The 22,638-nt window shown below is 33.7% G+C and overlaps 3 protein-coding genes across 3 annotated transcripts; 1 reads left to right on the forward strand and 2 right to left on the reverse strand.

The window, feature by feature from the left end:
- Positions 1-3,821: 3,821 nt before the first annotated feature.
- Positions 3,822-10,134, forward strand: LOC115954258 (transcription factor TGAL1-like). Its single transcript, XM_031072171.1, has 7 exons — positions 3,822-3,870; positions 4,143-4,220; positions 4,636-4,884; positions 6,617-6,694; positions 7,009-7,086; positions 8,640-8,815; positions 9,572-10,134. Exons 1-6 carry the CDS (start codon positions 3,829-3,831, stop codon positions 8,685-8,687), a joined length of 573 nt encoding a protein of 190 aa, XP_030928031.1. The 5' UTR covers positions 3,822-3,828; the 3' UTR covers positions 8,688-8,815; positions 9,572-10,134.
- A 4,753-nt stretch (positions 10,135-14,887) lies between these two features.
- On the reverse strand, positions 14,888-18,496 carry LOC115951556. The gene is made up of 6 exons (XM_031068737.1): positions 18,316-18,496; positions 18,000-18,184; positions 17,386-17,753; positions 16,749-17,301; positions 16,239-16,427; positions 14,888-15,355 (listed from the first exon to the last, which is right to left on the reverse strand). Exons 1-6 carry the CDS (start codon positions 18,494-18,496, stop codon positions 14,888-14,890), a joined length of 1,944 nt encoding a protein of 647 aa, XP_030924597.1.
- A 55-nt stretch (positions 18,497-18,551) lies between these two features.
- Positions 18,552-19,653, reverse strand: LOC115951557 (probable disease resistance protein At1g61180). The gene is made up of 3 exons (XM_031068738.1): positions 19,416-19,653; positions 19,051-19,253; positions 18,552-18,995 (listed from the first exon to the last, which is right to left on the reverse strand). Exons 1-3 carry the CDS (start codon positions 19,651-19,653, stop codon positions 18,552-18,554), a joined length of 885 nt encoding a protein of 294 aa, XP_030924598.1.
- Between the last annotated feature and the right edge of the window lie 2,985 nt (positions 19,654-22,638).

Genomic DNA, 22,638 nt, shown 5'->3' on the forward strand with positions numbered 1-22,638 from the left:
AATGTTAAACAAAACTATAGTCGTTGCTAACTAATAACTCTAACACGGCATGTCGTTTAGTACTAGACTCTTTCATTATTGAACACCAATGACTTGTCATTGACATTGCCTTAGGTTGAAACTATGATTCTCTCTCTCATTCTCATCTGAGGATTAATTTTAGGATATGGGTCCGGTCCTGTTGGTGAAGTCACTGTAGAAAGAGATACAACGACTTTAATTTTAGGATATGGGTCCAGTCATTGTCGTTTCATGCACTATGATTTGTATTTAATTGACTTGAAGCTCCCCTATCATATGTGGGAATGCTGCCCATAGTGAAAAGATTAACACGTACACTTAACAGAGTGATGAGGAGGTTGTCTCCATTTGCTGACTTGTAATTTTTATTAATTGACGTTGCATTTCTTTTATAGAGCAATTGATCATATTGTAACCTTGAGTGTAGGTGATTTCATCGCCAAATGATACAAGTCAAGCTCAAAGCAACATGTCTATCCATAGTTGGTAGTGTGAATTTAACCCATTAGCTCGATAAATCAAACTCGATCAGATTTAACCTAGACTGATCTCCTGGGTTTGTTTTTCATTGATTGATGAGTTGGATTATAATTAAAAAAAAAAAAAAAAAAATTATAAAGCTTAGGTGTGGTTTGGGTTCAAGCTGGCATAACAAAAGTTACTTGATCCAACTCCCACTATTAATATTTTATAAAATATGTATTCTAGATTTGTAAGTTTGATTTATTTTAAATTTTAAAAATTAGTTTAAATTAGCTAGTTTGATTTATTTTGAGATTAGGTATTGATGAAAACAAAACATTAGATCTAGTTGTATAATTTATAATAATTTATTGAATAGTGAGATTAAATATTTAAATGAATATCTAAATTTTTTATTAGGTCACAAAAATCATCATAACCTAACAGCCCAACCCAACCTCATCCTTGCATGTTTGGTAGAGTTGCTATATAAAGCAACATATATATATATATATATATCTATATCTATTATTGCTACACTATTATGAACTATAATTTTTTTATCTTTTTTGTTTTTGTTTTTAGAGACTTTCAACCTATGGCGTCTACTTCTGATGATATTTTTTTATCATCAAACTAAGACACCAATCAGTCTTTGGTGTAGGCAGGAATTAAACCTCAGATCTCTTATTTAACCATCAGAAATTTTACCATTTGAACTAACTGGAATCTATTTGTTTTTCTTTTTTGATTGTGTGTATGTGGTGGGGGTAAAATTTGATCACGTCTTCTTAAAAAAAAAAAAAAAAAATGATTTGGCGTAACATAAACTCAAAGAATTTATGGAATTTTTTTTTTAAAAAAAATTCAAGTGGGCTTAGATTATTCAAACTAAATAAAAGAAAAAACAAAACAAAACTCAAACAATAAAGAATGAAAAACTTGCATTTAACATTAATTGCTCCTAATTGTTATGTTTCACCTGCTCCTACATTCTAATGCTAATAGAATTTTATTTTTTATTAATTTTCTTTTGAAGAGTGGTTTCTTTTCCAAATGATTCTTCTCAATTATTTGTAGAGTTTCTTCCAAGAATTACTCCTTCCCGATCGAAGGAATTGCATTTTGCCAGCAATATAGTAAGATTTGCCCTCGTAGTCGAAGGAGTAGTATAGGATGATTTGGACTTCTTTCAGATTTAGAGGATTTACAAATTTACAATTGACTATTTATTACAAAATTTTGAGGAGTTGGGTACTTGGGGATCAATAATTTCCCGAGCAAGCAGGCATGATAGTGTCCCTCTCATGTTGGTTTGTTTTATTTGGTTCTCATGTTGGGCCTTACAATTTCAAACTGGTGTCTTACAAGTTCAAGGGGATGATATAGGCCTACCCTTTATGCATCGTGATGTAGCTAGAGAATATTAATCTCTAGTTGGACTAGTCCGAATGATAAATATAGTGCTATGATCTACTACGAAATATGGAATATTCACAATGTGGACATGTTTCATTTGTCTCTAGTTTGGAATTGGCAAGAATAAAAAAAAACCACAATGACCTAAATGAATTAATGGAGTAATCCTGATTAAATTCAGAAATGCCACTATAAGGCCTTCATTTACTCCTTTCATTTTCTTACTTAAAAAAACAAAGTGGAACTGCCCAACAGGAGATTTGGATCCAACGTATTATAACCTCATTTAATTTAGTAAAATTTTTAAAAAAGATATAAAAAAGAGAGTAAAAAGTTAGTAAAAGATTAACATTTGAAATTAGATTTGATTTTCCATAAATAAAAAAAAAAATGATTTAAAGGGTTCAAATAAATTTAGTGGTGATGTTGTGACTTGTGGTGGCATTTAGCTGCATTCAGTGAACCTACATTATTCATTTCCCAAACAATAATGCAATATTGCTAAAAGATCAAAGGAAAAGTCTATGACATTGAGAGTTTCACTACTTTTTCACCTTATGCATGTGTTTTGTGGTGTTGTCATGTTGTGTAACTCAGTAGTCAGTACTATCTCCAATGTTACGGGAGTAAAATGGAAAAAGAATCATTTGGGCTAGAGAGAAAAACAAGAGGAAAATAAAGGTGGATTGGATTGTTCAGCACCTAATGAATACTGCTAACAAAAAAAAAAAGAAAAAATTATATTATTGTGAAATTTGTGGCTCAATGATATTTAATGGGTCTTTTTTACAAGGACAATTCAAATCCATCGTTCACACTGGTTGTAACAATTCTTTTATATTTATACACTTAAAAATTTAGGGTGAAAAAAAATGCAATTTAATTACAAAAAAGAAAAAGAAAAAGTGCACACACAATACCTAAACAGTCTCCTTTAGTCATTGACAAATTGAGAATACTTAATCTTTAAGATTCTTATGGTTAGTCATTCATTTGAGTATTTGCAGTGAATACGGTAATATCAAATAATGAAAAAGAAATGCCTCAAAGCTAAAGTTAGAAAGAATTTTCTTGATGAGTAGAAAAAGTATATCTTAAAAATTGATATTTAATAAAATATATTGTAAAATAGATAATTTGATTTTGAGTGTTTTCAAAATTTAGTATGTAAAACATAAAAAATAGGTTCTTATACTAAAATAGACAGAAATTTTTGGGAGAGGGGGTTTGAACCTTGTGTGTCCTGGAAACACTAGGAAGTACCAATTAATTGAGTTACAAGGCTCTTGGAAATTAATTTTTTAGTTTGTAGTATAGCCAAAGTTGTAATTTATGAATAAAAATCATTTGTACAAATTTTTGTGTTCAGAAAATTGTGATTGATGGGGAATAGAGTGAAATACAAAAGTAGTACATGATTTTTATCCGTAATTTACTGATTCATCCATTTTCTTAAAGGGTTAACTCTTTCATATACCACTGTGTACTTTTGACATGATGGTCACTCAACGAGTACAAAGTTCTTATGGTGGGGGACAAAGGTCGAGATTCAAGTCTCTAAAAGGGAATTTCAGACACATATATACTTAGATTAGGTTAAAGTAAAATTTTTATTTTATATTAAAAAAAAAAAAAAAAAACCCCCTTTCCCATAGATAGATAGGCTTCAAACCGTTTTGTAGTAGGAAATCTATTTAAACCTCAACTATTTCTTTACTAGATAAGGTTTTACTTAACCAAATCAAGCCGAGGCCCATTTTGCAGTTATGGGCTCATATCTATTATCTAGAACTTATCCCAACTCAACGAATACAAATCCATTCTTGTGGCATAAGCTTTAATGGGCCTTTCCTATTTGGGCCAACCCCACCTTCATCCCGTCTCTCTCTCTCTCTCTGTTTCTTTGTTTCTGAATTTGAAAGGTTCATGGAAGCGCGTGAGAACCAGAACTCTGACAAGAATCAAAGGGTGATGTCTCTCGCATTGTTTATGCATGCATCTTATTCAGCTTTCTAGAGATTATGTCATCTATAAATACCTCGTATGTAGTAGTAATTTGATGCTAAAACGTGATATGCCCTTTCATTAGATCCATTTCTGTAATGAGAACTATCTATATCTTTGCTTTTGGCGTTGCCATGTGAAAGTAATATTGCATGTAAGAACTTTATGCTTCATTGGAAAGCTTGACTGCTCTTTACCAGTGACTTTAAGTTTGTGCTTTCCTTGTCTTTGTGCAGCATGAAAGGGTTCAATTGACTGCTGTTGTGGCTTCTGATTCCAGTGATAAATCAAAAGAGAAATCAGGGGGTCAAAAGGTAATATGATTTAAACAATGTATATTTCAGATAATTTCATATCAATATGATTTAAATAATTTACATTCAAAAACTTATAAATCAAAATTTCGTGGATGTTACACCAGCTTGTTCAAAATCGTGAAGCTTCCAGAAAAAAGCTGATTAAGGAAAAAAGAGGCCCTTCTCTGGCTTTAGCCGTTCTGATTTCTGCATTGTGTCTTTCTTATTCATCACCCATTTTTGGAACGGATGTATTGTAGATATTGTGATCCAAAAACTAAAAAAGGCACTCTTAGGCCACTCTATTTTAACATGTGTCAAAAATTAAAATCTTTAATACCTTGTTTCTATCTTAGCAGCACGTCTTTACTCTTTATTTTTATTTTTTTAAATGATTTTGTAACATTTTTGACTGAATTGCCAATTGGTGCAGCTTCTTGTGAAGCAATTGGAGCCTTTAACCGAGCAACAATTGGTAGGCATTTACAACTTGCAGCAGTCATCCAAGCAGGCTGAAGATGCTCTGTCACAAGGCATGGAGGCATTGCAACAACCCATGGCTGAGACACTGGCCAACGGCTCACCTGGCTCATCAGGATCATCTGAGAATGTGGCAAACTATATAGGTCAAACGGCCATGGACATAGAAAAGCTTGGAACACTTGAGGGATTCCTTCGCCAGGTAATTTTTTGTTCTGGTTTGATCCCACCTATTTGTTTTCCAAGTATGGTTCAAGCACTCATTGCTAGGAAGGAATGATGATGAAATGAAACTCAATTTTGAAACAGGCTAGATTTGAAGTGCTAGGATAATCCTTACACATGGTACAATATTGCTTCTTGGCATTGCTTTAAAATTCTTTAGCCACTTCGATTTTGTCAGTAAAATAGTAGGATATTTTTAAGTATAATTGTTTTGAAGAATACACCTTGTGCAATTATAATATATTGACACATATTCTTTGTCCATAATTAGCCAATTTGTGTTCCCATAGCATTAAGATTAAATGCACTTTGGTATGTTTTCAGGTATTTGGAACATGAGGAATAAACCAAATCCAACATGTAATTGTTGTATTTGTATATGTTCTTCAAAGCATTATGCATTTAATCTTGCTTGGGAATTTTTATGGGGGGTGGGGGGAGTCTGCAAAAAACAAAAAAAGTCTGGTTACTTTTCATTAACTTCCCATTATTTATTTATTTTAGAAAAGAGTCTGTAAAAACTTGGTCCTCTTGCTTGGTGAAACAAAACAAGCAATTTAAAAGGCTTGGTGCAAGTTTTGATGCAACTTGTACATAACTTGGTCTTCTTGTAACTGTAGATGAGGCCATTTTATGACAAATTTTCTTTTCTTTTCTTGCAATTACCAGGCTGACAATGTGCTTAAAAAAACACTACAACAAATGCACTGTATATTGATAGCTTGGCAATCAGCTCATGCGCTTGTTGCAATAAATGACTATTCCTCCTGTCTTCGAGCCCTTAGTCTCCTCTGGCTTGTGTCACGAAAATGAGAAGCACAAAAATTGTCTTGATGTAGTTCTTTTGAAGACTGACTCAACCCATCCTATCAAAGGATCACTAAGCATTGAGTTCTTAATGGATCGGTCATGATTCACCATTCAGTGGATTGCGGTCAATTTTTAACCCCAAATTCCTTTTGGTATTGGGTTGTCATGCATTAGTCTCATTGATGATCAAATTGAAAGTTGCAAATCTCTTTGTTGTTGATTTGGTCTCCATCTGCACTTCTAGTGTCACATATGTTTACTTAGGTCATTTATTCTCATTTCTTACGTTGTTGATTTGGTCTCCAAATGCACTTCCAGTGTCACATTTGTTTACCTATGTTGTTTATTCTCCGTTTTCTATTTGGGCCAACCCCACCTTCATCCCCCCCTTCTCCCTCTCTCTCTCTCTCTTTCTTTGTGTGTCTTTTGTTTCTGAATTTGAAAGGGTTCACGGAAGCGCATGAGAACTAGAACTCTGATGACGAGCACACACATAAGAAGCACAGCCGAATCTGATTTCTACATCTAGTGGCCATTGTGAGAACTGGGGAGTCCACGATGGCAGAAGCATACCCCAGGGTTGATACCTCAACAGATGAAAAGAATCAAAGGGTGATGTCTCTTGCATTGTTTATGCATCTTATTCAGCTTTCTAGAGATTATGTCATCTATAAATACCTCGTACGTAGTAATGCTGCTATGTAGTGATTTGATGCTAAAAAGTAATATGCCCTTTCATTAGATCCATACGATAATTCTGTAATGAGAACTATCTTTGCTTTTGGTGTTGTGTTGCCATGTGAAAGTAATATTACATGTAAGAACTTTCTGTTTCATTGGAAAGCTTGGCTGCTCTTTACCAGTGACTTTAAGTTTGTGCTTTCCTTGTCTTTGTGCAGCATGAAAGGGTTCAATTGACTATTGTTGTGGCTTCTGATTCTAGTTATAAATCAAAAGAGAAATCAAGGGATCAAAAGGTAATATGATTTAAACAATGTATTTTCAGATAATTTCAGATCAATATGATTTAAATAATATACATTCAAAAACTTTTAAATCAAAATTTCATGGATGTTACACCAGCTTACTCAAAATCGTGAAGCTGCTAGAAAAAGCTGATTTAAGGAAAAAAGTAGGCCCTTCTATGTCTTTAGTTCTTTTCTCCTCATGAAATTGTTGTCATTGTTATTTTGCTGTGCTTTCAATATATAATTGCTGCATATGCAAGCTGCTCCATCTTATAATAGTTTGTGGATAAGATGCAACAACTTGTTTTTACTTCATTTTTTAGGCATGTGTGCAACAACTTGAGAGTAGCCGCCTAAAGCTAAATCAACTAGAACAAGAGCTCCGGTTAGCCCGCCAGCAGGTTTGACAATGTTATCCTCAATTAAGTGCAGTACTCCTTTATCCTTTTTGCCTTTTCAATGTGAGGGCTTAGGACATTGTTATTATGTTTCTGTTAATCCTTTTTCTTCTAGGGCATATTTATCTCAAGCTCAGGAGCTTAATCCCATTTAATGAGTGGAAATGGTATTTAAACTTCTTTTCCTTTTGATTCTTTAATGATTGTATGCCTGGATTTTAAAAATTGTTCACGGAATTAATATCTCTAAAATCTTTAGAATCATATTTCTTAGTATCTTGTGTTAAGGTCCTTAATAATGTAACCACATGGTTGTAGCTTAAATATGCAGGTTACTGAGGTTATGATCAAATTATTTTAAATTCTTAGTTGCGTGGCATGATAAGCCGCAGGCAAGCTCAACATACAATTTGATACGGACACCTTAAAGGGTTTTAATCATGCCAAGGTGTTTTTGTAGCTCATTCAGGTTTCTTTGCTAAACTACATGAGATGAACTCTAACCTGCATTGCAGCTTTACTTTTTTTTTTAAAAAATATCTCAAAACTAGTTGCTGGCTTACCTATTTGAAATCAACTTGACATGTAGATTCACTTACATATTGTTTAACCTAACTGGGGTACGCTCCAAATGCCTAAAGTTGGAAAACTAATTATGTCATATGGAAATTTTCTTAACATGTATCTCAATGTCATTGCGTGTCTTTTGATGCAAGGAGCACCAAAATTAATTCAGAATTTATTGTTTCTGATTTCATTTTTGAACTTCGAACCACTTTTTTATTTTTTGAATTTGGCCTTTATTGTGATTTTTTTTTCTTAGTCTATCATGGGTGAATGCCCCTAGATTACCTGGCAACTAGTTTTGTTAGGCAGGGTCAGTTGGCCGTAGGTTTTACAAAAAATTCCCTACATTATCAATTATTTTAATTGTGGCATGATTAGAATTTAGCCTTGTTAAAATTGTGGCTTTATTAATCAAGAAAACAAAAGCTTGAACTCAAGGCCACCTGTTTTGATAGTATGACATACTACCACTTGTCCCAAAAGTTTAAACTATTAAGCAATGATGAATTTAGTTACTTAACCATTTTTCTAACACATGTATGGCATTAGTAGGGGAAGATGCACCGCACACACATACATATTTAACGAAGGATGTCTGTATAAAATGAACCCCCCCCCCCCCCTGGTGCGGCCGGCCTCCTCTATTGCCCCACTGTTTTTTGTTTTTCCTTGATTCCTACATTGGAGTTTATGTACATGAATGTAAGGACGATATTATCTTCTTTCTTACATTTTGAGTAATGGAAGTTTTGGTTTTCTTAACTGTAAAGGAAGTTCTGATTAGCCCTTCTGATTTCTACATTGTGCTTTCTTATTCATCACCCATTTTTGGAACAGATGTATTTTACATATTGTGACAAAAAAAGGGCACTTTATGTGTCAAAAATTAAAATCTTTAATACCTTGTTTCTATGTTGGCAGCACTTCTTTACTCTTTATTTTTAAAAATGATTTTGTAATGTTTTTGATTAAATTTCCAAATGCTGTAGCTTCTTGTGAATCAATTGGAGCCTTTAACTGAGATGCTCTGTTACTAGGCATGGCGGCATTGCAACAATCCCTGGCTGAGACATTGGCCAATGGCTCACCTAGCCGGTTAGGATCATTTGGGAATGTAGCAAACTACATAGGAAAGCTTGGAACACTTGAGGGATTCCTTTGCTAGGTAATTTTCTATTCTGGTTTGATCCCACTTATTTGTTTTCCCACCATCATTCAAGCACTCATTGCTAGGAAGGAATGATGATGAAATGAAACTCAATTTTGAAACAGGCTAGATTTGCAGTGCTAGGATAATCCGTACACATGGTAGAATATTGCTTCTTGGGATTGCTTTAAAATTCTTTAGCTACTTTGATATTGTCAGTAAAATAGTAGGAAATCTATAAGTATAATTGTTTTGAGGAATACCCCGTGCGCAATTATAAAATTTTAATTCATATTCTTTGTCCATAATTAGCCAATTTTTGTTCCCATAGCATTAAGATGAAATGCACTTTGGTATGTTTTTAGGTATTTGGAACATGAGGAATAAACCAAATCCTACATGTGATTGTTGTATTCGTATATGTTCTTCAAAGCATTATGCATTTAATCTTGCTTGGGAATTTTTATGGGGGGTGGGGTGGCTCTGCAAAAAACAAAGTTTGGTAACTTTTCATTAACTTCCCATTATGTATTTATTTGTTTTTTTAGAAAAGAGTCTGTAAAAACTTGGTCCTCTTTCTAGGTGAAATAAATCATGCATTTAAAAGGCTTGGTCTTAGTTTTGACTTTTGATGCAACTTGTACATAACTTGGTCTTCTTGTAACTGTAGATGAGGCCATTTTATGTCACTTTTTATTTTATTTTCTTGCAATTACCAGGTTGACAATGTGCATAAAAAAACACTATAACAATGCACCATATATTGATAACCAGGCAATCAGCTCGTGCACTTCTTGCAAAAAATGACTATTCCTCTCGTCTTCAAGCCCTTAGTCTCCTCTGGCTTGTGCGGCCATGGGAATGAGAAGCACAAAAATTGTCTTGATGAAGTTCTTTTGAAGATTGACTCAACCCATCTTATCAAAGGATCGCTAAGCATTGAGTTCTTAATGGATCAGTCATGGTTCACCATTCAGTGGATTGCTGTTGATCTTTAACCCCAAATTCCTTTGGGGATTGGGTTGTCATGCATTAGTCATATTGATGATGAAATTGAAATTTGTAAATCTCTTTGTTGTTGATTTGGTCTCCATCTGCACTTCTAGTGTCACATGTGTTTACCTAGGTCATTTATTCTCATTTCTTATGTTGTTGATTTGGTCTCCATATGCACTTCTAGTGTCACATATGTTTATCTATGTCGTTTATTCTCATTTCTTATGTTTAAACTTTAGTTCTAATAATCTGATTATGTTAGATGTTTAATAGAACCAGGAAGGACAATATGATAGTATTTGTAATGTAGGTTACAATAATTAGTTTGTATACCAAAATTAGATTATATATTGGTGAAAGAATTCATTTTTGGTGTTTGGATTTTCTTTAATACATATTCAACATGTAATATGTTTTTATGCACAATTTCATTGGCTATGAGAATTCCATAGGCTGGCTGTATCGTTTGGTTTTAGTGGAAAGTCAATTTTGTATGTGAAAATATATCATGTGCTGGGAAAGTTTGGCTATTGTTGGGTTTCATCAAAATGATTTACTGCTTTCTTGTGCAAAGAAACGTACATTAACTTGGTTCTAGTTTAAAGAAACTTAATAACTACAAGATTATCAAGTAGATAAATTAGTATGAACATGAGTGTATTTACTTAGCATTCAAATGTGGAGATAAATGCATGCCATTCACACATAGGGCTCATAAACACACTCAATTTTTTCAATTTTGGAGTCTTATGAATAAAAGATTGAACATAGACGAAAACAAGAATATAATCACACTATGGTCTTCTTGGAACACACACACACACAAATAGCATAAGATAGATCCAGCTAGCTACACCACTAAAAGAAACAATATAAGGCCCTATTTCGAATGAGCATAAGCTTTAGATGCGTTTCTCGTAAGCTTTATGACAATGCTTCCTTCTACATGTATATGCCAGCATCATATCCTCTTTAGCGACTTGAGGCTGAAAAGCATGTAATTGATACCACCTGTTACCATATAAAAGCAAGTGAGACATTAGATTTACAGTGAGTTAAATGGGATTACTTTCATACATCTATATATGATGAGGAAAATGGACAATTATTGTTTAATAAATTTGATTGGTATCATATTTTAAAGATTTCAACTTAATTACTAGAATATGATGTTTTTGTTCTTATAATATAAAGATTAAATTATAGCTAAATGATTGGGATGGATAGAATAATATTATGCTTTACCAAATATGATTTTCTGTATTTTATAGAACTAAGAAACTTGTAATTAATGATCATTCAATTTTATTTTATTTATTTATGATGTTTATGCATTTTTGGATACTGACCAAATACTAAACTAATACTTCCTCTATCCCACTTTTTTTGTCTTGTTTGAAAATTCAAATTTTTTAAGGGAACATCATTTATTGTTTTGTCTACCTTTTAAAAATGTAGTTTCCAAAACTATCTTAAAAAAAAATTATCAAAAAATTGAATTAGTAAATTAATAGGAGTATAATAGGAATATTAGTAAATTAATGACTTTTATTTTTAGAAATAGGACAATATTTTGGGACATCTTAAAATGGAATGGAGGACAAAAAAAGTGGGATGGAGGGAGTATAAGAAAAGGTAATGTGCTCACCACTTGTATGTCTTACCTAGCATCACACATCCGTCTCACTAATCTCAGTTTGCTCTTGTTAATGTGTCTAATGATCCACCGGCTTTTCCTATATAAAAATATGTGTGATTTAAGTAACCATAATATTTTCAATGGAAAAATGATATTGCTATGTGATTGCTATTGCTGCTACTGTAATTGATTGTAAGTGAAAAAATTATTGTTTGTCAAAATATTTTCTTGGTGCATGCAATTGTATCAAAATATTTATTTTTTCATTTTAATAAAACTAGGTTCTAATTTGGCGAAACTACATTATTGGTCCCTTAAATTTACCCTATGAGTGCAATTGGTCCCTGAAGTTTCAAGTGAACACTTTTAGTTCCTCAAGTTTAAAAATGAGCTTTATTAATCATTTTGTTAACTGCAGTTACTGTTAATGTCTACATGGCTAACAGAGTAGTGATGTGACTAATGAAGTAGTGATTTGGTGTCTTTTTTTATTAGAAATTTACAAAACTCAAATGACACATCATAAATTCATAATCCGACACCTGAACAAGTCCCAAACGGGTTACCCAAATCAAATCTCCCAAATTACCTATGAGATCTATGATCAAGGAATGTCACCGTTCATCATCACTCTTCAACACTTTAAAATCACTCTGTTAGTTGTTGTTATGCATTTTTTTAAATCTTTGTATTGCTTTTCATACAATTTGCAGATCCTTGTTTTTTTACCTTCTTTCCTTGGCTGGCCATTTCTATCTTCAAGATTGTAAGTGTATACTTCTTTTCAATTCTTTAATACAATTGCATCTTTTATCTCAAAAAAAGAAAAAGAAAAGAGAATCACAATCCAGAATGAACGCACCACCAAAACAATAAAATGCCAAAACACAATTATGAAAAAAATGCCTACAATATAACTACACATAGTTTTGGAGAATTAGCCAAATGATGGTTCAACCATTCAAGCATAAACACAAATAGATAGTGTGCATAACGATAACAAGAAGATCTAAAATTTCATAAAAATAGAAAATCTAATTTGAAGGACTATGACTACTGAGAGAGAAAAAAGAGCAAAATTTGAGGGATTGTATGGAGAGGTGAGTAGAAGCGGTAAGGCACTGGTGGCTGTGCAAGCACGATGAAGCAGTAGTGGCTATGGCAAACAACACTTGAAGAGATAGAGCCAAAATGGGTTTTTCACCACTTATAGTCGCTGTTGCTATCGTGTGGGGGAGGATGACGTCGTCACCAGGCAATGGAGGTGGCATCAGGGTGTCACATAGAGGAGGACGATTGGGTCAAGAGAGATTTGATTTGGGGAACTTGTTAAGAACCGAATCAGGTGTGGGGAATTTGGGTTCTGAGGTGTCATTTGAGTTTTGTATTTTTTTAATATAAAAAAATGTCACAATACTTTAAAAGATGTCATGTCACTACTTCGTTAGCCACATAAGTATTGATACTAACGGTAATTAATAGAAGGATTAATAATGCTCATTTTTTAAACTTGAGGGACTAAAAATGCTCACTTGAAACTTGAGGGACCAATTATGTTCACAGGACAAACTTCAAGGACTAATAGTGTAGTTTTGCCTTCTAATTTCTACTAATTATATACAGTGATGGTTTATACAAAAGTGTTAAAATTCTACTACTAGTGGGATATTTGTGGTGTGAATGTTACATACCTTTCCTTTGAATATGTGCTCGATGGTGGCATTTAGGTCTCCCTTCCAATGACACGTTCTTTCTTCTATCCATGGATGATTATCGTATACTCCTTCTAGCTTAGGTGTGTTTAGATTAGATGGAATAAACGTGCTTAAACTAGGACATTCCATTACCGTTATTTCCTCCAGCGATGGCCACTCTAAAGCATTAGTTTCAGAGCAAAAACCCTTCAGATTTGGTAAATTACTAAGCTTAATTGAGTTAACTTTGTCGAACAAAACGTCCTTTTCTTTTTCTTCTTTTCCTGCTTTTGCAAGGATTTCTTCAATTTTCTCACAGTATCTAACTTTAATTTTCTCTAACATCACAAGCACTTTTGCTATGGATGGTGAGAACAAATATGTCAGACTGTCACATCCACTTACTTTTAACAATCTCAAGTTCCTAAAGCCGAAGATCCATTCCAGACCCTTCTTCCATATGTGCATAAGTTTTGGTAAAAAATATAGATCCAATTCCCTCAACTGATTAAGTACTGGTGCCATGTGTCTTTCCTTTTCTTCCTCTTCTTCTCCTGCTCTTGCAAGGATTTCTTCAACTTTTGCACAGTTATAAACTCTTATTTCCTCTAACATCACAAGCAATTTTGCTATGGATGGTGAGAACAAGTATGTCAGACTGTTACATCTCCTTACATCTAACAATCTCAAGTTCCCAAAGCCCATGATCCTTTCTGGGCCCTTCTTCCATATGTGCATTAGTTTTGGTAAATCACTTAGGTTGTGTTTGGTTCCAGTAAAATATTTTCCGGAAATGCTATTTTCGGGAAAGGAAAATATTTTCAAGTGTTTGGTTGCATTCCAAAAAATATTTTGGAAAATATTTTTTGGTGTTCGGTTGTATTCTTGAAAATGCTCTAGAAAACCCATTTTTATCACGTTTCTCACATTTTCTCAGCTTCCAAACAAATATATCATCAAATCCAACAAAACCCAAATTCATCAAAACCCAAATTCTCAATACCCAACATAAAAAAATAAAAAAAAAAAATAAAAAAAAAATCATCAAATCAGAGATCAACCCAAAATCAGAGAACAACAAAACAAGAACCACCCACGCCACCACAACAACAACAACAAAATCAGAGATCAAAGAGAGCAAGTGGATCGATGACGAGATCGACCCAGAGGAGGATCGACCTAGAGCAAGTAGATCGGCAATTCGACGAGACGATCTCGGGTTTGACGAATGGTGCGACGATCGGTGGCGAATAGGTTTGACGATTTCTAGGTTCACGACGATCGGTGACGAATGGGTTTGACGATTTCTGGGTCCGCGATTTGAGGAATGGGTTCGACGGCGTGATCTCTCTCTCTCTCTCTCTCTCTCTGTTTGCATGTCTGAGTCCTTCCTTTTCTCACACTCTCTCTCTCTTTGGGCATTGCTCGACGAACGAGCTCGGTCTTGGGTTTTCTGGGTTCGTCGGAGCTCTTGGATGTGGATCGATCTCGCCTTCGCCGGTGCTGGGGTGCTGATGCGATCTCTCTTCCTTGATGTCTCTCTCTCTCTCTCTTCTATTTCCCTGAAGTGGAAGTGATTTGAAGTGAAAATGAGAACGGAAATTATTTTCCGCCCTCTCAGCCTTATTTTATGGTCAAACTGAAAACATTTTCAAATTGACCGAATTTTCAGTAACAGCCAAACATCCACTTTTTCGGAAAAGCATTTCTGGAATCAATTTGAAGCCAAAACAAACACAGTCTTAGATCCAATTCCTTTAACTAATCAAGTACTGGTGCCAAGTGTCTTTCCTTTTCTTCCTTTTCTTCTCCTGCTCTTGCAAGGATTTCTTCAATTTTTTCACAGTCAACAACTCTTATTTTCTCTAACATTACAAGAAATTTTGCTATGGATGGTGAGAACAAATATGTCAAACTGTTACATCTCGATACATCTGACAATCTCAAGTTCCTAAAGCCCATGATCCTCTCTGGGCCCTTCTTCCATATGTGCATCAGTTTTGGTAAATCACTTAGATCCAATTTCCTTAACTGATCAAGCATTGGTGCCATGTGACTTTCTTCAACATTTAGCTCCTCAAGTTGAAATATAACTTCCAGTGAATCACGGTTACTCAATTCAATTGTTTTTAGATTCTTTAAGCACACAATAAAATGGGATGGAAAAAGAGACCATGTCTTGGAGTTGTTGTCGACATCATTAGCTTTTGGATCCTTTGTCAGAATACCCTACAAACAAAGATAATCAATTACTTTTAAAGAACTAAATAGTCATTTCGTTAATATCCATCAAAATTATTTGGATCCATAGGCCTGACAGCCAAAACACACACACATATATATATATCCATCTACAAAAGAAGATGGTATAGACAGAGTTGATGAACAAATAGAAAAGCAATAAAATGTTGATGTCTATTTATCTTGTCACTCTGTTGATTGACTTACGGTTATGACCATGCTCCATTGGCACCGGTGCATAAATCTAGAAATTTCATTGTGTTGTTTTCCTATTATTAAAAAAAAAGGTGGCGGGGATTGTTATTTGTGAGATACGTACCTCTTTATTCACAGATGAGCTTTCTTGGAATTTCTTGGTGGTGCCTTGGTCTAACGCAACCATTGGACTATCATTCCTACGACGTGGTACACACTCAAGGCTTGGCTCTTGGTCTTGGGGTTTTGAATCCAATTACCAGTTAATTTTCTGCAGCTTACCATATGTTTTGAATTTGGGACACTTATACAGATCGATCTTCTCCATGGATGACCATTCAAAAGAATAAGGTTCAATACAGAAACTCATGAGATTTGGTAGGAAATATAAATTGAAGGAAGTAAGTTTAGGGAACAAGATGATATCCTCTGCCTCTTCTTCTCCATCTCTTTGAACAATGTGTTCGATCATGTCACACCACCATATTTTAATGCTTTGAAGTTCCACAAGTAGTTTTGCAACAGTAGGTGGGAATAAATATCTTAGTTTTTGACATCCATATACATCAATTGATGTTAGGTTTTGAAAGCCCTGAATTCATTGTGGAACATTCTTCCACACATACCTCAAATTAAGTAAATGATTTACTATTAAAGTTTTCAATTCAGCAAGTACTGCGATTCTTTGATGGTCATTGTCGTCCTTCTGTCCTTCAAGATCAAATACCACTTCTAAATGTTCATTTGCATTCAACAATGAAAGTTCTTTTACATTAGGTTGCCACAAAATGGTCTTGGATGAAAAGAATTTATGAGAGATGGGTGTTGAGTCAGGAAAGGATCCAGTAGTGTCTATCCTTCTAACCTGATGAATCCATTAACTTATTATGTTATACCATCAACAATTTTCAACTATTTATGTAAGAAGCATCAAATCCAGGCAAACCTTTTGAACATTAAAATATTGATAAATCAATTTGAAAAGCAAAAAACAATGAGCTTTTGAAAGGAAGGATTTATAAAATGGATATTTTAAAGAGCGAGGGAAAGCATTATACCTCTTGATTAAACAACGATGGTTGGACAAGCACAACAAGACCCACACTTGTACAAAAGCCAATGAGTCTTGGTAGGAGGCCCAGCTCTATAGACGTTATTGCGGAAACATGATCTTATCAATTAGTGCCTTCTCATCTTCTCCTTCCTTGTGAAAAATTTCTTCCATGTCATCACAAAAACCTATATGTAACTTCTGGAGTTGAACCAAACCTCTCGCTATGGACAATGAAGACACATTTTTCAACCTCTTGCATTCACTTAGATGAAGAGATTTGAGGTTGCCAAAACAAGCAAGCTGTGAGTGTGTACCACTAAAGGATCTCTGTGGGATTTGGCTATGATAAATCTCTTTTAAATTAGGCAATTCCCTGAGTATCAATGTCTGCAAGATAGGGAAGGCAACACGAGGAGTCTGATATGATGTGGCATCAATTAAGTATTCTACATCTTCACTGTATGAACTGCTTAGAAGCTCCAAGCATGGAAAACCCTCTTCGTCTAACTTGTAGAGAATGTTTTCAAAGTCTTTTATTCCTCTCAAAACTACAAGTTCAGATTTCTGTAACAATAGACGAGGTATCTGACTCTCCGCAATATCACTTGCAACAAATCCTTCAAGTACCAAACTACTTTTAAATATATACCCAGTTGTGTTCCAGAAAGTAGAATAGTTGCCAAAACTTCAAAGCATAAATGGCTCGTTCCATGCATATATCTGAAATTTTATCATTTGATTTTTGAAGTGCAAATCTTTTGGCAATAACTTGATGTTTGGAATATGAAGACGTAAAGCCATCAAAGAATCAGAGAAAGACCTTAGTTCAGCAAGGCTTGCATTGGCTCCCTCTCTATTGCCTTCCGTTGGTTCCCAATTCATGACAGAGACATTTCCCATGTACAACTCTTCTAGTCTGGATAAACTTGATAGTAGACCAGGTGGAATGCGCTGAAGAGCAGAGCATTTTGACAGATCTAACAAATTTAAATGACTCAGATTTCCTATTTCTCTGGGCAACTCCTTGATTTCAGAACCAAGAAAGCTAAGCATTTCAAGTTTCCCAAGTGCTCCAATTGCTGACACATCTTTTATCTCACAATACTCCAGAAGCAATGTCTGAAGGTTCTGAAGGACCTGTATGGATTGTGGTAGTGATGGAAAAGACATACCTTGCATAGCCAAAACCTTTAATCCCATCATCCCTTTAAATAGATTGGTTGGGATCGTTTGTCTAGTAGCGTCTTTGCCACATGATAGTTGTAGAAGCTCAAGTTTCGGACACACCAAGCCATCAGGATGATTTTTCAATTCTTGAGATACAATTGAAATTGCAACATAATGTTCATATGTATCTTTCTCTGTCCATTATTTCCAACAAACATGTCCATTAGCAATTGATATGGCAACACCCCGTACAACATCATGCATTTTCACACATTCTTCTTCGTCACTATCCAACAAAAGAGATGATCTTCTAAGATTGTCAACCATTGCATGGACTCTATTTCTTGCTTCTGCCACCTTATCAATCTTTGCAAATAACCTTTGTCCCACTCCAAATCTGACTAAATATTCAATATGGGAATATCATAATCTTTTGGAAATAAACAGCATAACAAAAAGCATGACTTGGCTTCATCACTTGCTAGAAAATTGTAACTGAGCTCTATGCTGGAATAGACAGTTGAATCCAAACCTGAATTATTTTTTGAGATAGACTTTCTAAGCTGTTGAAGTGCAGCAACCCACTCATTCTTTCTCTTGTTTTCTAGAGCTCTTCCAACAGTAACTATAGCAATAGGTATGCCTTTACATTCCTTCGCAACCTTTTCTGCTATTGGACGTAGATTGGGAGTATCTATACAATGACCTGCCATCTCTTTGAAAAAGCTCCATGCTTCTTCTTCAGTTAAGGCTTCAATTCTAACAATCTTATGAGATTTCATTTGATTGCAGACTTCTTCGCTTCTTGATGTACGTTAACAAGATTTTGCAACTATTGAGTTCAACTTTATAAGGAATTCCTACACCCTTTAGATTAAGTTCTTCCAAAACATTGTCTAATATTACAAGGACATTCTCAAAGTTAATTTCCCTATGTCGCATCATAGCAATTTGATCTTCAATCTTGCTCAAGTCTTTTTTACGGGACACTACTACCATCACAACTTCATCAAATAAGTTATCATCTTTGGCTTTTTTTGCTACCTCTTTTGCCATTGTTGTCTTTCCGATCCCCTCCATCCCACATATGGCAATCATGTTGATCTTGTCATCCCTTAAAGCAGTCAAAACTTCTATCATGACTGGTATTCTTGATTCAAAAACCTTAAAACCTTCCTTGGATGAAGTGGCTATTCCCCGTGGTGGAGGACACTACTACCATCACAACTTCATCAAATAAGTTATCATCTTTGGCTCTTTTTGCTACCTCTTTTGCCATTGTTGTCTTTCCGATCCCCTCCATCCCACATATGGCAATCATGTTGATCTTGTCATCCCTTAAAGCAGTCAAAACTTCTTTCATGACTGGTATTCTTGATTCAAAAACCTTAAAACCTTCCTTGGATGAAGTTGCTATTCCCCGTGGTGGAGGAGGATAGGACACCTTATCAAATTGTCCATCCCTTAAAACTTTTAAGGGATGGACAATTTGATAAGTTAAAAGCCCATCAATTTCCAAAGTCTTCTTCGTAGCTTTCCTACTCAAGAAATAACGTGACTTCAAATTGGGACACCATCCATCCAAGCACATCGCATTTGCTTTGACATCTTCTTCAAGGAATCTCTACAGACCTTCACTGATGTTGTCTACCTTTTCTACCCAGCTCTCAACCTCAGGTGCAATTAACTCTCGGTTCTGTTTTGCTACATCAATTTCTAATTGCACCCCAGCTCTCTTGTCACCCAGCTTCTGAAATTGATCTTTGAGATTCTTGATGTTGCAATTGCAGTAACTTAGATAGCAAAAATGTTTTCTCATTGGTGCCACCAAGTTTCCTCCAATGTCAACGACAAGTGAAATAATCTTCATTTCTTAACTTTATTCTTTTGGATTCTCTGTAAGAAAATACAGAGTTTTAAATTTTAACTTTCATTTATATATGCGTGATTGATGTTCTGTTCTTTTAGAATCAAGAGCTCTAAACATTAGAAAAAACATATACTACTATATAATGTATTCAATCCCTTACCTTGCAATTAAGGGCTCGTTTGGATTAAGGGGGAGGGAGGGAGGGGGGTTGGAGGAGAGTAGAGTTGACAAGAAATAAAAGATTTAGTAGATCTATATAATTCCCATAAAATCTTGGGTGATTTCAAATTAAATCTTTTTTTTTTAATTTTCAATTAAAATCATATAATTTTTAAATCATTTCAATTAGTGTCTCACTTTGTTACTAACTTACTATTAATTATTCATTAAAAAAAAACTTACTATTAATTAAAAAAAAACAACAATTTGCATAAATTGTAACTAAACCTATCTAAACACAAAAATCGTCCCATATGAAATTATAATACCTTTAACATTAAAATCAGTCATTTATTTATTGTCACCAAAATATTTAGAATAAAATTACATATTGTATAAATTCATATCCAAATTATATCATATTATATACCATATAATAAAAATTATGTCTCATACGTTGTAGTTGATCCAAATGGAGAACCTTTTATTAATAAATTTGGTCCAACTAGAATTCTATTGCTTAAGTTTTAGAAACTTTAAACATTACTCCAATTGAAATTCTACAAGTTTTTATAAATTTGTCACAATTTGAAAGTTCAGGATCTGGTATATTATTATTATTTTTTTTATAGGAAATTTGATATATATTGAAACTTTTTTTTTTTTTTTTGAGATAATATAGATAGAAGACATAGAGAATGGTGAAGGAGTGAGGGGGAAGACAAAACTTAAGTGTTAATTTTGTTACTTTTCTTTACTGTTTAAGGTTTAAATGGTCACACCATTTTTTTTTTTTTTTTTTTGATGAGAATGGTTATACCTTTAAATGAAGAGAAGTGCAATATTTTCACAATACTTTTACAATAAATCATAGATGGTAAGTTTTTATTGGCTCTAATTTGAATTCACAATTTAAATTACTTTTTTGTCCATCTATAACAACTAATAACAACCTACTACTTAGGATTTATTATGAAAATATTGTGAAAATATCATGGATAAAACATTTCCCTTAAATGAAAGGATTTAAAACTATATCGTATCTATTAAAAAAAGTTGTCTATATTAATCTGTAATCTATAAATACTATATAACCAAAGTCTTTGACTTTTTGTTGATCTTACGAAACTCTGTCAAATAAGCTTTAGAGGCCTCACAATTTTTCACATTAACTTTTATTTTATAATTACTTTTTTTTTAACTTTTATTTTTAGTCGCCTTGCCCCCCAATATTTTTCTTTCTTATTCTTTCTCAACTCAGCCAAACCCCACACCCGACCCATCCTCTTGCCAAACCCCACACCCGACCCATCCTTCTCACGAGCGCCAACTAAAAAGATGTAGAGAAAGATATGAACAAATCAAGAACTGGTATTACTCTTTTAAGGCATGTAATCAATCTGTGTTTCATCGGATGCATACAGATTTCAGTTCTTATCGGCATTCAATTCGTATTACATAGCTTGCGAAGCCTTCTTGAAAAAGAAGCAGCTTCTTGTGCTTCACGTCCCATGGAAATCAGTAGAGCAAGGGAAGGAGAGATATATAGTGTTTTCTGAAGAAGCTTTTGGTATGATGAGAATTGAAATTCTAAAATACAAGATACACACACATGACACATGGTGATAGACGTGTAGGCCCATAATTGAACATGCAATTTGGTTGCTGTGTTGGCATGTCCTACCTCCTATATTATACTTTTGGTCTTATACCATTGTAAGTTCTGCTAATCAATAAAGTTTTTTGGTTTTGACCTCAAAAAGATAAAAAATAAAAAAAACTAATCCTAATGTGACTAATATATTATCTCTTTTAATTGCACTAGATAGCAACTTGATGGTGTTTTAGTGCCATATACTTTTGTCAATCAAGCAATAGTTATTTTCAAGTTTCTCAAAAAGAAAAAATAAAAAAAAGCATTAAATTTTCAATACTCTAATGGAGCCAAAGGTATTTTAGTTTGTAGGTATAACCTAATAATCCTTTGCATGTATGATGTATCCATAGTTGTGATAAAGGAAGATAAGGTTGACAATATTTACCATTCACAATTACCATGGTTGTTTTTCATACCCATATATATTTGAAAGTTGTTTATATGCATAGACCAAAGATTAGATGCTACCCAACATTTGACAAAGCGGTGTATGATTAGTGAGTGCCTTTATTTTTTTACACAAAATGCATATTTTTATTTTTGTCTGAAAAGTGGTCTTATAAAAAAAAAATAGACATTTTCCTCCAATGAACTACTTAAAAATGTTTGAGACGATTCTATTAGTAACATACTAACATATGCTAAGCATTAATTGTGATTGGACTAGGAATAAATAAATCAGAAAATGGTTGGGAAGAATTTTTGTTGTTGTTGAATATGAAAATTAATAAAAATAATTGAAATAATAGTCAAGTTATTCTTTTCATTTAGTCTATTATTAAGAAATGAAATATCCCTGCAATTTTCTATTTTAACCCTTTGCCACTATGGATAGAACCTTATAATATTTGCCTTATATATTATCTTAATTGTATACTGCACAGTTCTGTGTATTGCTTGCTTTTGAATATCTAAAAAAAAGACATAACTTTTTTTAAAATGAGTATATAAGCCAATATTAGATTCATAATTTGGTTATAGTAAGATATAATGCTTATTTACCGCACCAAAAAGAACCAAATAAAATACAAAATCCAAACAAAAAAGGGCCTCTATTACAACAAAATTTGTAAGTTTTTAAATGAAACTGAAACCAAAGACTGGTGCTATTTATAATTTTCCTTAATAATAGTTTTAGGGAAATGATAAAATCTCTAAGGAGAGTCTAA

Source organism: Quercus lobata, chromosome 7 (assembly GCF_001633185.2).
Source record: "Quercus lobata isolate SW786 chromosome 7, ValleyOak3.0 Primary Assembly, whole genome shotgun sequence".
NCBI lineage: Eukaryota > Viridiplantae > Streptophyta > Magnoliopsida > Fagales > Fagaceae > Quercus > Quercus lobata.

Bases quoted from the DNA above. Each gene is read 5' to 3' on its own strand.
- LOC115951557 (XM_031068738.1), bottom strand. From the start codon at position 19,653: ATGAAGATTATTTCACTTGTCGTTGACATTGGAGGAAACTTGGTGGCA. The intron at 19,254-19,415 runs GTCTGTAGAGAT...ATCCCTTAAAAG, and splicing joins GGTAGACAACATCAGTGAAG to TTTTAAGGGATGGACAATTT. The intron at 18,996-19,050 runs GTAGCAAAAAGA...TGATGGTAGTAG, and splicing joins AGACAACAATGGCAAAAGAG to TGTCCTCCACCACGGGGAAT.
- LOC115954258 (XM_031072171.1), top strand. From the start codon at position 3,829: ATGGAAGCGCGTGAGAACCAGAACTCTGACAAGAATCAAAGG. The intron at 4,221-4,635 runs GTAATATGATTT...CAATTGGTGCAG, and splicing joins AGAAATCAGGGGGTCAAAAG to CTTCTTGTGAAGCAATTGGA. The intron at 6,695-7,008 runs GTAATATGATTT...TTCATTTTTTAG, and splicing joins AGAAATCAAGGGATCAAAAG to GCATGTGTGCAACAACTTGA.
- LOC115951556 (XM_031068737.1), bottom strand. From the start codon at position 18,496: ATGGCAGGTCATTGTATAGATACTCCCAATCTACGTCCAATAGCAGAA. The intron at 18,185-18,315 runs GTTTGGATTCAA...TTGAATATTTAG, and splicing joins TATCTCAAAAAATAATTCAG to TCAGATTTGGAGTGGGACAA. The intron at 15,356-16,238 runs GTACTTGCTGAA...CTTTGTTTGTAG, and splicing joins ATGACCATCAAAGAATCGCA to GGTATTCTGACAAAGGATCC.